The sequence below is a fragment of the Engraulis encrasicolus genome, chromosome 23 (assembly GCF_034702125.1).
Source record: "Engraulis encrasicolus isolate BLACKSEA-1 chromosome 23, IST_EnEncr_1.0, whole genome shotgun sequence".
In the NCBI taxonomy this organism is placed as follows: domain Eukaryota; kingdom Metazoa; phylum Chordata; class Actinopteri; order Clupeiformes; family Engraulidae; genus Engraulis; species Engraulis encrasicolus.
In genome coordinates this window covers 17,175,041-17,194,063 of record NC_085879.1, presented here as the reverse complement: position 1 = coordinate 17,194,063, position 19,023 = coordinate 17,175,041, and the positions used below count along the sequence as shown (strand labels likewise).

Sequence of the window (19,023 nt, the reverse complement as noted above, 5' to 3'; positions counted from 1 at the left end):
ACAGAAGTGCGCATGCGTACACACACACACACACACACACACACACACACACACACACACACACACACACACACACACACACACACACACAGGGTGTCCACTGCTGACACTGGAATCCGACTGCGATGACTTGCAAATGATTGATTACTATGAAAGTAAATCCAAGTGATTGCAATCAAGAGGACAGCCAGCCTTATTGCCCTTTACTTGTACAGACTAATAAAACAACTTCGCCTGGTACGCTTCCTGTAACCCCCCACACAAGTGGATCTCTCACACACACACACACATGCACATGCACACACACACACACACACACACACACACACACACACACACACACACACACACACACACACACACACACACACACACGATATACACGTTTGATACACAGCTTGCCTGGGATGGGATTACACCAGGGGGATGACACACAAATTTTGTGCTGAACAGTAAATATTTTCTTCAATAACAATGGTGTCTATATAGCGAGACGGCACATAACGCACCAAAACAAGACGTGTGTTTATGAACTTTAAACACCCTTAATCACATTTCAACAAATACGTACTACACATATGAAGAAGGGAAAGAAGGGATCGCCGGGCTCGGCAAGACCTGGCAGGGGAGACATTAAGCAGTAAATATATTGCAAATCCACATATGGAATACATTCGCTGCCGTCGTGGCCAAGAAGGGGAGAATGCAGTTCTAGGAACTGTTCTGTACATCAGAAGAGGCAGGGAACTTTCAACAAAAGCAGCATCTCCAGAACTCCTGCTGTGGTGGGCTTCGTTACGAGCCACTTCGCGGTTATTTTCTTGTTTTTTTTCCTGTTTTTTTTTTCTCCCCCTAGCACCTCGGGCGCGCTGCTCCTTTACACCATAAAGATGATGATATGTCAGTGGCCTGTTTCAACAGGGAGTTTGTCTGTCGTAAAAATAACAACAACAGCAACAAAAAAAGAGGCTCGTCCGATGCCTAGGCTAGCTTGAGGGGAAATATTTTTTTGAGGGAAAAACAGCTTCCACAGTTCCCACTGTTCCTTGTCTTTACAATAATATTCGGCTCATTAATGTGACTTGTCAGTACCCGGTTACAACATCAAGTTTGTCTGTCGTAAAAAATGACAACAAAAGCAACATAAAGAGGCTCATCCGATGTGTAGCTTAGCTCGAGGGACGTTTTTTTGAGCGAAAAACAACTTCCACTGTTCCCACTGTTCCTTGAGTCTTTACCGTAATATTCAGTTCATTTACTGCGTGTGCCCTGTCAGTGCCCCGTTTCAACATTAAGTTTGTCTATCGTAAAAATAACCACAAAAAGAGTTTCGTCCAATGCCAAGCTTTAGCTCGAGGGAAGTGGGTTTTCAAGGGAAAAAACAACTTCCACAGTACCAATGTTCCTTGTGAATTTACAGTAATATTTGCACATAACGCATCACAGACGATGCCACACAGCAACACCACACGAGACCTCTGATGGATGCTGCAGACACTAACTATCCGGAACTTTCTGCCAGGTACAAACCTTTACCGACATTCAAGCCTTGAGAAAGAAAACAGTTCACAAACTGTAATGTTGTGGTTAATTACACTGTAACATTCGGTTAACTAAACTGTAACATTGGGTTAATTAATGTGACCTCCAGCATCCCTGTAGGGAGATGGCTCTGGGTTTAATGTGAGGTGACTGGGGGCTGCGGGCTGCGGTGTTATTGTCTGCGACAGACTGGGCTCGCCATCCAAGAAAACTGCTGCGGTATTGGATTTTCTGTAACCCTCACCCCATTCCGGCACACACACTTACGGTTCCAGTCACACATGCACACAATCACGCACAAATGTGCACACACACACACACATTAACATGCACACACAAAAGACACAAAATACACACACGTGCACGCACTCACACACTCACACACACGCACGCACACACACACACACACACACACACACACACACACACACACACACACACACACACACACACACACACACACACTCACACACACACACACACACACACACACACACACACACACACACACACACACACAGACAAGCACACACCGCTGGTGGTTTTAATCCCCTCCCTTCCATGCCAGAACGGAAGGATTGAGCGGGTTCAACACACACACACACACACACACACACACACACACACACACACACACACACACACACACACACACACACACACACACACACACACACACACACACACACAGCTCATCAAGCTCATCAGACAGCTCATCGAGAACAGGCTCAGCACACACACACACACACACACACACACACACACACACACACACACACACACACACACACACACACACACACACACACACACACACACACGCACACACGCACACACACAGGCACACACCGAGTCAGACAGCTAATCATGAGTGGTCTCAGCATGTTCTAGACTAGAAAAGCAATGCCCATTTCATAACACAGCAGCACGGCACAGCAAAGCAAAGAACAAACCCGTCTGCAAAACAAAAAAAAGAAGAAAAAAAGAAGAAGAAAAAAAGTGTGCTGCCTTTTATTACTCGTTGACCTGAGGTCCATGCAGAGGCATCCGGCCAAGGCCTGTTGCTCAATGATGGATGCGCCAGGAAGATTAACGCCCCTGTGTGCGTGCCTGTGTGTGCGTGCATGTGTGTGTGTGTGTGTGTGTGTGTGTGTGTGTGTGTGTGTGTGTGTGTGTGTGTGTGTGTGTGTGCGTGTGTGTTCAAGTGAACCAAGCACTTGGATGATTTATCATCATCATCATCACCACTGCCGTCGTTAGCCTCTTGCCCACCACCATCTCAGCAGCCGTCCCATCAGTCTAGTCTGGGCAGGCCCGCCGACAAGGAGGGGGCAAATGGGTGATTTGTCCCGGGCCCAGGGAGAGAGGGGTACCCAGAATTGTGTCTCCATTACATCGTATGTATTGAGGGAGGGGGTCTTTCATATGATTTTGTCCTGGGCCCTGTTAAGGTTGTGGGCAGCCCTGAGTCTGGGCAAGGGCAAGGCAAGGCAAGGGCAGGCCATCACTCTCCACTTGTCACCGCTTTAACAGTGGGAACAGCGAAAGTTATTCTGACCTTTGGGTATGTTAATATGATTTTAGACCTCACATTCCCCCCCGAAAAAAATGCTAGCCTATTATTTTTTTATGCTTTGGGTATGTTAATGTGAGTTTAGCCTCCACTCACTGGGAAATGCTAGCCTTATTTGTTTAAATTATTATTTTTATGTGCATGTTAATATTTTAACTTTAGCCCCCATAACCCTCATCATGGAAAGATGCGAGCCTTATAATTATTTTTATTCCCCCTTTTTAATGTCAGTACTCTCCCAGGAGACATAGCAGTGGAATGTGTGCCTGATTCACTGAGCTGAATGGCATGAGAGGCCAGGCAAGTTATGTTTTTAATTCCAGACGAGACATTTTTTTTTTTACTTGTCTCCATTTTGGGTGAAATGCTGTGCTAGTGATGAGTCTCTGATGGGACAGTGATATTTGGGAATGTGGATTGTAATAACATGACACGACGCCCGTAAATCATACAGGGACATGGAGAGGGAGGGGAGGGACAGATCAAACTGGAAAGGAATTTTCAAACCATCTGCTGTGCTGCAGTCATTGATGATCAGGGAAAAAGGGATAAAACATTAATATTTGTTGTACCATGACGTCATTTTTCAAGAAAGCAGACAAAAAAGTCACAGTTCAGAGGGAGAAGTGTGGCCCATCCGGTTTTCTTGAGTACCATATGCGGAATCTGATCATTAGCTACACCAAACAGTCAGGTACACAGGCGTGAAAGTCAGAACATACTCACAACCCGAGTGATAAGTCACACCATAAGAAACAGATTGTCAAAACCGTTAAGCTGGAAGCATCTAGGTCCTATTTTTGGACCTCTAAGATGTTTAACCTGTCGTCAAAAGGTGCTCTCTCAAGTCAAATGGCCCGATGTTAAGGGATACCAGAAGCTGCTAAGTCGTTCACACAGACACATTCCTACCTTTCAGCATTTTCACGGCTACCGTCTTGCACGTTGACAGCTTATCAATCCCAAAGGCAGAGGCCTCCACCACCTTCCCGAACGCGCCGTGGCCCAGAGTTTTACCTGCGGGACGAAACGGGACAAACAAGAGGGTGCAGGGCGGGTGAGTGAGTGGAGGGCACTACACACACGCGCACACTCACATGCACACACGTACACACACACACACACACACACACACACACACACACACACACACACACACACACACACACACACACACACACACACACATGCGCATGCACACACTAATGCATGCAAGCAGGCAAGCAGGCACACACACACTCAAGCAGGCAGGCACGCTCATGCGCACACCCACACCCACACCCACCCACACACACACACACACACACACACACACACACACACAAACACGGACACACTTGTGCACAAACATACACAGGGCCTGTCTGGGTTATCAGGGGAGTCGTACATCAAGCCGTAGCCCCTGTCAAAGGTGAGATGGGCCTGTAATTAGAACAACCTGTGGAGGGGGGGTGGAGTGGGAAAGAGGGAAAGATAGATGGAGATAGAGAGAACGATGCAGAGAGGGGGGAATATGGAGAGAGAGAGAGAGAGAGAGAGAGAGAGAGAGAGAGAGAGAGAGAGAGAGAGAGAGAGAGAGAAATAGAGAGAGAGAGAGAGAGCAGGGCAGTGTGAAAGAACTAGATGAAGAGTGAGATAGATGCAGATGGACAGAGAGTGAAAGACAGAGGGAGAGAGAGAGAAAAAGAGGGAGAAAAATACAGATAGCGAGATATAGAGAAGTGAGGGTGAGGGTGGGGGGCTCTGACCACTCGGCTGGCCCTCCGCAGGGTATTTATGGGGCAGTTAAGGCCCAATGACAGCGGCCCGCTCTCGGATAAGTAATGGCACTCTAACCCAAAGCAGAAAGGCCCCCGTCCACCACCGAGCAACTGTCCGACCGCACGCCCTTCATCCCCTCATTCCCTCTCGGCAGAGAGAGAGAGAGAGAAAGAGAGAAAGAGAGAGAGAGAGAGAGAGAGAGAGGACCTAGAGCAAGAGACAGAGAGAGGAGAGAGATGGAGGTACAGTACAGAGAGGAAGACAGAGGGATGGAGAGAAGGAGGACACTCTTTCCCACTCTCTCTCTCCTTTCTCTCTCTATCTCTATCAACCGCAGTAGGCCACAGAGGAGCAACAAGCAGGAGCAACAGCAGACCAGCAGCTAAGAATGCAAAGTACCGAAATACATCAAGTTCTCGTTACAGCGCACTGGTCATAAAGCACTTCATATGAAGTGTGCACTTTAGGGTTTTGTCTAGTGGGGCATACATCAAGATTGCAAGGCTGCAACGCTTTATTTTATCAGTCCCTTGCACAGTGTACTGTATGGATGCATGTAAGTGCATATGACAACCTCTTCCATAAATCATGTCATACGAATGTTTATGCCCAATACTTAACCCAATCCATACTGTAGCTTTCCCTGAAACGTTGCTGTAGTTCCTATACAGCAGATGTCTATGAGGATGCATACCATTCATGGTAGTCAAAGTTGTAAGCCAGTTGGAATACAGTGTAACAGTGGCCATCAATACGCCATAAATTGTTAAGTTCTAAATCATAACCAAAGACCACAGGCAGGCATCCTGCCGGGGGTGGATGGATGGAGACAGGGGTAACACATGGGTCTGCTGCTGTGCCCCCATTACATTGTATGGGGGGCTGTAGCAAAGGACAGTAGAGGTGACCTGCTGGGTCTCGAATGCTACAGGGGAATCAAAAAAGGGGCTCTTGACTGATAAACCAAAGAGCCAGGCTTTTTGGCATGACATTTAGAGTGCACCCATACACAACCCTAATCACAGTCTTTCAATCACATCACAGGGGCATTTAAGATGATCTTGCCACGGACCCGACAAAGACTGTCAGAGGTGTCCAGGACTATACTAGAGAAGGACAGTGACTCACCCAGTCTGAGGATAGAGAGGGTATTGGGTATAACACAGTGTGTAATGGGAGAGTGTGGGGGCGCTTTTCAGATGCACTCGGGCCCAGTCATGGTCAGTGGCGCAGCTGAAGAAGAGCACTCACCCAGTCTGAGGCGATCTCTGGGGAACTCCCACTTGTTGCTGTCATAAGGCAGGCGGTCGCACTGCTCGTCCAATGGCATCTGGTCAGGGTCCATGATGATGGACAAGTAGCCAGCTTTGATGTCAGCAGAGCTGGGCTGGAGAGGACAAACAATAAATAAAAAATGTTTAAAAAAAACATGAAAATGGTTAAGGAACAGTATATGAAACAGGCACAACCTTTTCAACATTTGAAATTACATATAAAAATGCGCAACTGATGTTTTTGTGTAATTTGTTCATTTGGGGGATGGTATCAGAAATACACAGGCTATGCTAAATGCCATAGTAATGATAAGGAATATATCCCAAAATTATAACATTTAGGAAGTGTTAGATCAAACCTTGCGGAGCTTGCGGATGAAGAGAATGAGCATGATCCAAAGGAAAGTGGCTGCTGCACCCGTACACACCAACACGATCACCTCAATGTTTGCTTTGCCGTCATCACCTTCACAATAAAAGCAAACCAAACAAAAAATGAATTCAAGTCATGTTAATGTCACTCCTGGTTATGGAACTTTGCAAGAAATTAAATAAAAACCAACACCAGCACCATTACCGCAATCACCGCCTTCATCTTTTCCAATAGAAGAAGGAGAAAAAGAAGAGTGGGAGGAAGAAGAAGAAGAAAAAGAAGAAGAAGAAGAAGAAGAAGAAGAAGAAGAAGGAGAAAAAGAAGAGGGGGAGGAAGAAGAAGAAGAAGGAGAAGAAGAAATGCCGGGTAATCACCGTCAGGCATTCTGGCAGTGTTGCAAACAGAGCAACTTCCTCTTTTCCATTCCTGGAAATATCCAGAACATTGTGAAATCATCCAAATCCATGAAATCCGAGTTAAAAATAAGTAAACATATAGCCTTTTATCGCGTACACAGACCAGACGGGTTTCGGAACAACGGCATGCAAGTCTGTGCGCTGGTGCGATGCCTTGAGGCCAGTTTGTTGACATTTTTTGGTGTCAGATATGTCACGCCATGTTTTCCCATGTCCATATCTCACACTCTGTGACATATTGTGTACTCTCCGCTGAGGGAAGCACATTGTGTTGTTTATTCTTTGTTTATTTGGCCTTTGCATGCCGCACAATTGCTCATTTGTAACGCTGCCTGGAGCTCTGCTGTCCCATGCAGGAAGCATTTGCCGGATTGTCAAACAGCCGATGCTGCAAGGAACACTTTCGATTTGAACACTTTCAAAGATATAAACCTGAATACCATAGAGAATTTTTATTTCTTAATAAAATTTGATGTTGGGAAAAGGTTAGAATATTGCAGAAAGTGGCGAGATCTGCAGAGAGGGGAGAAATCTGGCTTTCCACACGTACCAGCGTCATTCGAGAGAGAAATTGTTTGACCCCTTTTGGGCCCTTTTTTGAAGAAACCCTGACACTGTTTCATGTTTCAGGTCCCTAAACTCCTTTAATGGGCAGACCCTTTCCCCCCAAAGCTGCTCCTCGCTCATTAGCAAACTCCTTTGGGGTCATCTCTCTGGAGAGAAGACCCCAGCGAGAACCCGTATCATAAAACGCGCTCAGGAATTCACATTCAGCATTCCTGGCAGTCTTGAGTTCTGTCTCTTGGGGGATAGCTATAGTTTTTTTGGGGGGGAGTGGGGGGTTAAGGCGACTTGCCAAGCCTATTTGTAAGGCATTTAGGAATTATAAACAGTTTAAAAAAGGGGGGGCTTTGATTTTTTTTTCTCTCTTGCATTCTTAACGATCTTGCTATGCTTAGTCACGTACATACATAGTCATTCACATAGATTCAATTTTTTTTGTTAATTCCAAAAAAGCGATATCTATAATAACTATGTAGCTTTGAGGCAGCAAGGCATCAAGTCTATTCTAACAAACTAAATGCATAAAATGCTGCCCTGAAGATACAACATCATAGCTAACACAGCAAACAAATACAGTTAAAAAATTGTTCTTTGACATTTTTTGTCGAAGGTTCGGTTTCTGTATGCAAGTTGATGATGCCTTTTCAATTCGTAAAAAAACTTGCACACTTGCATTGTGTAACTGTAGCTGTATCTTCTTGTGAAATACTCTGAATTGAATTTAGTCTAAGTAATGAGGAACATATAATCTCATTGCTGTTAAAACTTTTTGCACCTTTTGCCTGTCTTTGCAATTAGTAACTTATATTTTACTCTCTTCCTACTATTGTAAGCTGATAAAAACCTAAGAGAAAAGGAGATGAATCACTGCACACTGGTGAACTTGGTCTTTGCTGATTTCAGTGAATGTGTTTCGCTTGTGCTTCCTCAGGTTCACTTTGACATTCTGTAGCTCCTCCCACAGGTATAAACCTCCTAAGTCTTCTTCCCTGTCTCAGTAGTAAGGGTAACTAGTGTCTCACCAAGGACGCGGACCATGGCTGTGGAGGCCACGGCTCCCTTGTCGTTGCTGGCTCTGCACTCGTACATGCCCTCGTCCTCCTTCTTCACCCTCTGGATGATCAGGAAACCCTCCTCCTTCAGAGTGATGCCTGGGACGAGGAGTATTATACTTTTACTATTCGATAAATTATTACTGCATCACATCACACTTCACAGACATCAGACATGTTGGAGTACACTTATATTACATAGCATCACATTACGAGAAGTTCAGCAGATATCAGACACATTATAGCGCACTTACGTACATTGCAATAAATCCCATTACAGACATCAACACAGTGGGAGGAGGACATCAGACATGTTAGAGTACACTTAAATTACAATGCATCACATAGCGCTTAGCTTATCAAACAGCTTTTGCACACTTACAATATATCACATCACACTTACCAGACATTAAACACATTACAAGCTAGAGAGATACGCAGAGTGTAGAACTGTGATGAAAAGTTGTTGCTGGCACATAACTGCACACATGCAGACACACACGGATGCATACGCACACACACCTCCATAGACAGTTATGCATACGTAACTAACATGCACACACACACACACACACAAACACAGACATACACCCACATACACACACAGACATGCACACTCACACACATTCCTCCACATACAGTTATTGGTATATTGTGTATATTGTATTGTGTATATTTTATGTATATTGTGTATACAGTTATCAGCTACGCACCTGGTCCCTCCACGACAGGTACGTGGTTCTTGTACCAGGTGATGTTGGGGCTTGGCACTCCTGACGCCAGACAGGTGAGCGTCAGGGTGCTGCTGCTGTTCACGTCCTGATTGGTCAGGTTCTGGCTCAGTGTCGGGACCTCCCTCACTGCAGAGTTCCAAATGGCCAAGTTAGCACAGAATAAGAGTAAGATACTTCACAAACATTTGCACGGATCTATACAGAGTCAGGATCTCAATGTCGTATCCAAACTACCAAGTTAGAAGAGAAGATCTTACACACATTTATACATTATCTACAGGGTCAGGACATTCCTCACGGTTGGATTCAGTAGTTGGATTTAGTTTGATTCACAGATGGATAGAGTTAAGTAGGCTAGAAATGCAGAACTTTTAAAAATATATTTATTTCCATGGTCTTAATGTGCCTTTATTAGATAGAGCAGACAGGAATCAAAGTGGAAGACATACACACAAACACACAAATGCACGGACGCACGCACACACGCAGACACGCATGCACACACATATACACACACACGCACACACACACAGACCCACCCTTAATAATGAGGTCTGCAGATTTCTGGACCAGTGTCTTGGCGAGGATGCTGTAGGCTCTGCAGCGGTAGTCCTCCGTGTGGTTCCTGGACACGTTGCGCAGCGTGATGGCCACCGAGGTGGAGTACTGGCCCACCAGCTCCACCGCTCCCGAGACCGTGCGGTTCTGAGAGTCGCACCAGGTCACGTTGCTGAAGAGGTAGCGTGTGGTGCGGCAGGTGAGCGTGGCATCGGACCCTTCGATGGCCACGACGGGAGACACTTCAAACGGCTCCAGGCCATCTGAGGACGAGAGAGAGAAAAGAGAGGAGAAGGGAGATGGAGAGAGGGGAGAAGGGAGGGAGGGAGGGAGAGAGAGCGAGAGAGAGAGAGAGAGAGAGAGAGAGAGAGAGAGAGATTAGCATCAGTGCTAATCAAAACTCTGTGAACTCAGTGTATTTGTGAATTACTTTCTGAATGTCAGCCCTGACATTGTCCACTATGATGAAAGGAGAGCGTTGGCTCTCTCCTTCTATGGATTATCCCTGCTTTATCCCTGTTTTATACCCCAATTATGTATTTTTTTTTCTTTTTTCCTCTGCTGTTTTCTTCAGCTTGTTTTCTTTTACTTTTTGTGACACACATTGAACAAGGTTGCATTGAACAGGCTCTGCGTCTGAAATGCATTTCCTTGTCTTCACTGCATCTGCAATGAGGTATCGGATATCAGACACAGGCAGGCGGATAGCGCAGATGCCGACGACAGATGTATGCAGAAACCCGCTGCATCACTGTGCGTCGGAATGTCTCTGTGCCACGGAATGTCAGAATTTGCACCCATTTCCTGTTTCATCACTGCTAATTGGAAGCACGTTGCCGGGTGGATGGAGGGACCCGATGAATGGCTGGCTGACCTGCGCTGGGTTACAATGCAATAGGAGCTAGGCCTCAGGGGGGAACCACGAGAAGAGCGGAGAGCAAAGCGAGCGAGTGAACGCAGCAGCACTGCTTGTTTATACACATTTGGCTGGAGAGGTACACTGTTTCGCTGTTTGGTAAGGGAAGACAGCTGTTCTTACAATTTTGGATCTCTCTCTCTTTCTCTCTCTCTCTCTTTCCTCTATCTCTCCATTCGACCGCATTCCTGCGTTTTCAATGACACGCGGTCATCTGTGCACCTCTGGAGCCGTGTAGCACACTCACCCCAGGATACCCCCCAATTTACTGACACACGCACACAGATGGACACACAGACACACAGACACACACACACACACGCACACACACACACAAACACACACACACACACACACACACACACACACACACACGCACGCACACACACACACGCACACACACACACACACACACACACACACACACACGCACACACACATGTTCGCTATAAATACTTATCCGCATCATCTCCGTGTCCTTGGCTTAGCCATTCTGACACACACGCACACAGGCACGCATGCGCACACACACGCATGCATGCACGCACACACACACATGCAAGCACACACGCACACACACACATACACACTTACTTAACCCACCCACACAAACACATTTCACCCACACACACACATGTTGGCTATAAATAACTACAGACCGCATCATCTTCCGGCTCTCCGTGTCCTGGGCCCAGCCGTTTTGACAAAGCACTGTCACTCTGGTATGTTCCCTAAGATCCTCCAAGCGCTCAGCGGGGCTTCAGCAAGCTCCCCCATTCCCCCTCATGTCCACATTTCCCCATTGAACACACACAGACACACAGACACACACACACAGACACACACACACACACACACACACACACACACACACACACACACACACACACACACACACACACACACACACACACACACACACACACACACACACACACAGTCCCTCATTCCCATTCCAAAGGATATTAGTTGCCTTTTGCAGGACGCCATGGCATGGCAGCTGATATTATGTACTCTCGTTATGTAACAAACGAAACGGATGGATGCCTGGCAGCCTGACTGACTGGCTGGTTGCACAGTAAAAAATGGCAGTGTTAATTCAGCACTTAGAGAGTACTCTAAGGTAACTTTAGTTACTTTAGTAACTTTAGTAGTTTACTTTAGTACTCTAGGGTCAAATACACTCTATAGGATGTGAAATTGACTCTGCAAGTGTTGACTCAACACTGCGAAATCTACTGGCAGGTTGACTTGATGGCAGGGCTGCGTTTTTTTTTAACTGTAGGAAGAGAGGAACATTTGGAAGTGGTCAGTGGCGGCACATTAAAAGTGATTCACCGTGGCTGCAGGACAGGGGCCACTGCATTGGAAGGGAACGTGAACGATGACTGACCTGGTGCCTGCTCTGATCTGATACGCCGAACCGTACAGTGCAGCTCACCGCATTACACTCATGTCAGTAACAGCTCACAACTCTGGCTCATTAAGCTCCAGGTGCCGAAACAAACTGTAAAAAGTGAAAGTTGAACTAAAACTAAAATTAAAACTGAAACTAAAAGTCCTGCTAGATATTCCTTATGCCTGTGGTCCCAACACAGGTGATTCCACAAAGTAAGTCATCAACCTGGCTGAAGGAATGCGCTAATTAAGATCAGTTGTGTCATTGAATTGGCAAGAGGATATTACAGTATGTGGCACGGCTTTTACTCCCTGAAATTGGGATGATTAAGATTCATGAAGTTTTAGGCTCTGCTGTGCTCTTAAATTGAAGTCAGTAGAGACAGACTGCGCCAAATAGTTTTGAAGTACACACATCTCACTCCACCTTTCTGTTTTAGTTTTGTTTTACATCACTTCTACTGTACAGTATGCCCTGCAGCAGTATCAATGTACCCCCCTGCAGTGTGCCCGCATACCCCCTTGTGGTACACGTACCTCTGCTTGGGAATCACAGAAATAGAGTGAGGGAGTACTCATGGCCTGAAGAAAAGACTTTGGGGGTACGCAAGGCAAAATAGGTTGTGAAGCAATGCCTTACGGTGCCCTACAGTAATGTCTGTAACAGTTCATATATTTGGGCCATTAGGCCAAGTTTTATGCTGTGCGGTGCTCTCAAATTGACATCGGCACAGAGTCTGGTACGCCTCGTGGCAATTTACAGCGGTCGTCTGAGCGCCCAGCACCTCATTGGGCTAGTCATGGAGTCATGAACAAGCAGTTACAGTACATACATACAGTACATACATACAGTACTTAGCTGTTTCTCAAAGCCATTTACAGTTAATCAGGTATGTGGTTTTGGTTAAAGTTGTTTGAGTAATATTGGCGTTGCTGTAGGTGCCTAGCATAAGACACTTCATCCATGGATGATATGAGATCCGAACACATTAGGAGAGGATGGCAGCTCTGAGTATGTGTGTGCCGAATGCATTGGAACCATTAAACCTCTGGTTGGTTGCACAGCTCTGGACACGTACAGCCTCCTGTCACTAACACTTACGCTCGCCGTACAGTACGAGGAAGATGGTTTCAATTAATGCACCCCCCCCCAAACACACACACACACACACACACACACACACACACACACACACACACAGACACACACACACACACACACACACACACACACACACACACACACACACACACACACACACACACACACACACACACACACACACACACACACCCAGCCCCCTTCGGTCCTTTTATTGCATGATCCAATCTGTGCATTCTTGCCGTTTTGTGAAGTGATTCATTACATATGTGTAGGTCAATAGAAAGCAAAGCAGTGCAGCAGAGCAGGTACAGCAGGAACACTGTACTGTACTGTACTGTACACTATAGCTGCTTGTAAAAATAAAACGCAGTCAAGCGTTTCTCCCTAAAATCCCTGGTCAGACTCACCACACACACACATACGTACACTAACACACGCGTATATTCACACACTCGCACGCACGCACGAACGCACTGCACGCAAGTACACACACACACAAATGCATCCATACGTTTCGAAAGCTGTTTTGCTTTTTGCCATTTCCTTACAATGTACACACAAATGACTCTTCTGTCTGACCCACTTACCGCTCACGTAGACGGTCCTGTTCAATGTGTCATTGCCCAGCTTGTTGATGGCCAGACAGGAGTAGATCCCTGACGCATTAGCGGACGTCATCAGCAGGGTGCTCATGCTCTGGAAGAGACAAGCAAATAAAAAGATTTAAGTTGACCTTACTTGACATTTTAGGCACAAGTTGAGCCGTTCATTACATTGAAGTTTGAAAATAAGTAAAGACAAAATGCTATTTGTTTCTGCTATAAATGTGTTTGCACACCTCAATTAAAATGGGGGTGTTTTAAGTTTTAAGTTGACCTTACTTGACATTTTAGGCATTAGTTAAGCCGTTCATTATATTTAAGTTTGAAATAAAGTAACGGCAAAATGCTATTTGTTGGCTATAAATGTGTTTGCACACCTCAAATAAAATGGGGGAGTTGGATATGTACAACTGTAATAAAGAGTGACCATGACTCTCCAGAAACATTACTAGGGGTACCAGCATACAACACATTGCGCACTATAGCAAAAACACCACCTGAAAATGATAACTATAACCTTGTTCTCAGCTTTCTGTTAGTCACTGCCGTTAAATATACACACACTATTCACTATTGTTTCACGTTCAATGACACCTCCATCATCAGCGCTACTTAGCTGACTGGTATTGAATAGGTGGGCGAAAGGTCGAGCCAAACCCTTACTGCCCGCCTTCCCCCACTCACTCACTCACAGACAAACACACACACACACACACACACACACACACACACACACACACACACACACACACACACACACACACACACACACACACACACACACACACACACACACACACACACACACACACACACACACACACACACACACACACACACACACACAGCCTGCCTTGCTGATGCATTGCATTACAGTAATACAAGGATACATCTGGAGTTCCCAAATCTACAGTATAGGCACCTCCTGGGTCCTCTCGTCGGCACAGAAGGGAAGGCCACAGAGAGTGCCTGCAATGCCCTGTCATTTCCTGACAGGCTGTTTTTTTACAATGCCACACTCGATTCTGTCACTATTCGAGTGGAACCCCATTTAATGGGTTGAGTTAGACACAATAATAAGTCCCATTTTGGGCAGCGAGCCAGGTTTTTCTGAGGCGCGTGGGGATGGGGAGGGGAGGGCTGTGGGAGGTTGGGTGTGAGTGTGATTGTGTGTGTGTGCGCATGTGTGCTTGTGACAGAGAGAGAGAAAAGAGGGAGTCAGGGAGCGAGAGAGAGAGAGAGAGAGAGAGAGAGAGAGAGAGAGAGAGAGAGAGAGAGAGAGAGAGAGAGAGAGAGAGAGAGAGAGAGAGAGAGAGAAAGCAAGATAGATAGAGAGTGCAGTGTAAGAGCTGCATTGGTTTTGATCTGATGTGGGGGGGTTGTTCTGTTTTGTGTCCAGAATGACATCTGTGTTCAGACGCCGCCGTCACATCACATCAAACGCTCCAAATGAAAACGGCTCTTGCTACGCAGCGTTATTGTCTCGAGTGGCAAACCATTTGCACAATGTAAACTTCCTGGGGTCTCTGAAGCCATTGTGGTACCTTGACATGGGGGACAAAGGGCCCGTTTCTGTGACTAAGTGGCCTGTTTTCGGCGTCTTTCTCTTTCGTTTGGTGGCCATTTTCCATTTTGTCTGGGTCAACTCTTAGACACAGATGCTGATGATGTGGCTTAAGTAGCCCAGGACAATGCAAAACACTTACGCAAACACACATGTGCGCGTCCAGTCCACACACATACACACATGCGCACACACACACACACACGCGCACATGCATGCACACACACACACACACACACACACACACACACACACACACACACACACACACACACACACACACACACACACACACACACACACACACACACACACACACACACACACACACACACACACACACACACACACACACACCAATTCATATTCTCTGTCTCTGACTCTCTCTCACAAATGACTTGACTTGACTTGAAATGCACAAAGACTAATTCTGCTCCAACATTCAGTAAGAGCAAACAGCCTGGTCTGTCACAACCAGGCAGGCAAACTAGGCAATTGCCTAGGGCCCCCATGTGAAAAGGGGGCTCCCTGGTAAGGACTAGTTAAGTACTTGATTTCAAATGATAGCAATGACAACTTTGTGAGTGAGGTGAAACATCCCTTAATTCAATTACCCAAAAGTGCTATGATACTGCCAACACCCCGATACTATTCCCCATTAGTCAAAAAAGAAGAGAAGGGCCCCAAGTCTCTCTTTGCCTAGGGCCCCCAAATACCTTGAAACGGCCCTGCACACAGCCTGGATAAATCTTTGCAAAGTTTGCAAAGTTATTCTTAAACTTGGTGACATTGAAACCCCTACACATGGCTGTGTGTAAGGCCCAGTGTCATCTTGTCAAATGATGGGATTAGATGCAGTGGTCTGAATTTGTGTGTGTGTGTGTGTTGGTGTGCGTATATATGTCTGTGTGTACATACAGTATGTGAAAGAGAAAGAGGTGTGTGTGTGTGTGTGTGTGTGTGTGTGTGTGTGTGTGTGTGTGTGTGTGTGTGTGTGTGTGTGTGTGTGTGTGTGTGTGTGTGTGTGTGTGTGTGTGCGCGTGCGTGTGAGTGTGTGTGTGTGTAGGAGAAAACATTCATTTCGTGAGAATCAGAGCTTTCTGAGTTCGACAAGGTGCTGAAATGTGTCTAATTCAGTTTATGTTTTACAGAGACATAGAATGTATATGTGCTGTGATAGTATGTGTGTGTTCATGTGCATGTTGGGGTGCATGAGAGAGAGAGCGAGAGCAAGAGAGAGCAAGAGAGAGAGAGAGAGAGAGAGAGAGAGAGAGAGAGAGAGAGAGAGAGAGAGAGAGAGAGAGAGAGAGAGAGAGAGAGAGAGAGAGAGAGAGAGAGAATAAAAAAGCAGAATGCCTGAGACAGAAAGAAAGCCAGGAAGGAAAACAGGGAACACAGACTGGGCCAGCATCTGCACAAACACACACACACGCACGCTCATTCATTCCTGAGTGTGTGTGTGTGTGTGTGTGCGTGTGTGTGTGTCTGTATGCGTGTGTGCGTGCGTACATGTGCGTACATGTGTGTGTGTCTCTGACTTTGTTAAAGCGTTTGTGCGTGTGCACTTGTACTGGCATGAGCAAATCTGTGCATATGCGCATGCACATGCTCGTGTGTGTGTGTGTGTGTGTGTGTGTGTGTGTGTGTGTGTGTGTGTGTGTCTGTGACGAATGTGTGTGTGTACACAAATCTGTACCACATAAACATTTGGATAAGCACTTCACCACACAAAGAAACCCAAGAGGACTCTGCTAAACAACTGATGGAAACAGTGTGCGGTTTTGTGTGCTTTCTATGTGGCAACACGAGTCCAGAACGTTGCTATCCGAGCCCTGAAGAATCTCGCTCGCCCCGCAGGCCCCCGTAACCCAGGAAACGACCCCACCAGACATCCTGTGACCTCTCTCACCTGCCCCCAGCACTCCCTTCCAGCCACTTTGACCTAACCTGTCTGGCCCGCCCCAAACCAAACCCCATTCCACACACACGCGCACACATGCACGCACGCACAACCTCTCCTCAGTCCAGGGCAGTCGTTACTTGAGCCCCTGTGGGGTATGATGTGTGTGCGTGTGTTTGTGTGTGTGTGTGTGTGTGTGTGTGTGTGTGTGTGTGTGTGTGTGTGTGTGTGTGTGTGTGTGTTTGCGCCTGCTCGCTTGCTTGCCAGCCAGGCTGTTGCTCTAAGGGCACAGAGGGATTTATGTGGACTGACAAAGAGGAATTTACCCTCTTCGAATCCTTTCCCCAAAAATACCCCAAACCCCCAAACAACCCCCCCAACCTTACCCCACTCTTCCCAAAGCGGGCCTTGTTATCAATGACCCATGGCCACCCACCCCTCGTAAACCAGCCGCGTATTCAGGCCATGGGCGCATATAAAAATGATGGACCACTGGATTTATGCACGTTGTAGATTCAAGTTGATGCCCTGTGTGCACATGTGCGGACACGGTGCAGTGCTGTAGTGTTAACCCCACTCTACCTGGTACAGTGCTGTGTATTGAAGGCCTTTAGCAGATATAATGAAGTGTGTGTGTGTGTGTGTGTGTGTGTGTGTGTGGGCGTGCGTGTGTGTGTGTGTGTGTGTGTGTGTGTGTGTGTGGGCGTGCGTGTGTGTGTGTATGTGAGTGCGCCCGCGTTGCATGCGTCTATGTGTGTGTGTGTGTATTACCTGGCTAGTTTTTACGGCCTTCAAAAGGCGTGCCCGCAATTTTGTGTGTGCGTTTGTGTTTGCATGTGTGTGTGAGTACATCTGTGTATGTATATATGTGTCTGAGAGTGTGTTTTCATACAAGTATATGTGCGTTTGTTGTATGTGTCTATGTATGTGTTATTTACGACCTTCATCAGCCGTGCCTGGAGAGGGCCACACAAACATGAACGCTGGGACTCGCAATACATCATCGGCACGGAGGAGTGATGTCATAAATTTCAAATCAAGAAGCAACGCAGCAAGGGTAACAGCCATGATGTTTTCTTAGACCTGTTTCACTATCTTGAAAATAGAACTTTAATATATCACGACATGTGCACTTATAACTGTTATTCGATGTTGGTGTTTTGACTGGACAAACATTAGACTATAGGGTGTCTTTGACTGCAGTGTTTATAACAGATTTAGTAGTCCATCAGGTAAGTCAATGCAGTAGTGGCTTATGAATTCTCAGTCTGCACTGACGTGAAAATTGTGCCGGTTGTTTTCAGCAAATGGTTCACACTTTGCTGATGGTGAAGGCATTCATCCATCTCAGTGAGCAGAAGGCTCTTTAAAACGTTGCCAGCATGCATCAGCCTTTGATTGTGCCTCTGTTTTATCCATTCAATCTGTCCAAGTCATAAACTTACTTCCATCAGCTCACTAAATTGGCTCTCACTTCACGTCTGGTTCTCTTCTGATGAATGAACTCAAGGGGTGACTTCATTGGTAACTTCAATTTGAGGCACCCTGTACTATTTTGCCTAAATGGAAAGGAACCATTTGGTATAACATATAAAGCATGAATTTTTAAGTTTTAGAATAGATTAGAATATACGGTAGAGTTAAGTAGAGCAGAGTAGAGTAGTTCACATTCTTCCTGTATTCTCTCTGGT

General features: G+C 46.2%; 1 protein-coding gene across 1 annotated transcript in view; it reads right to left on the bottom strand.

Moving 5' to 3' along the window:
* kdrl (kinase insert domain receptor like) overlaps nucleotides 1-19,023 on the bottom strand; it is a 109,507-nt gene that overhangs the window by 39,908 nt on the left and 50,576 nt on the right. Inside the window, exons 12-18 of the mRNA XM_063189856.1 lie at nucleotides 13,854-13,962; nucleotides 9,829-10,110; nucleotides 9,269-9,415; nucleotides 8,526-8,654; nucleotides 6,510-6,616; nucleotides 6,128-6,263; nucleotides 4,028-4,132 (exon numbers count right to left, since the gene is read on the bottom strand). Coding sequence (XP_063045926.1) covers nucleotides 4,028-4,132; nucleotides 6,128-6,263; nucleotides 6,510-6,616; nucleotides 8,526-8,654; nucleotides 9,269-9,415; nucleotides 9,829-10,110; nucleotides 13,854-13,962 — 1,015 coding nt within the window. The remainder of the gene's footprint in view (nucleotides 1-4,027; nucleotides 4,133-6,127; nucleotides 6,264-6,509; nucleotides 6,617-8,525; nucleotides 8,655-9,268; nucleotides 9,416-9,828; nucleotides 10,111-13,853; nucleotides 13,963-19,023) is intronic.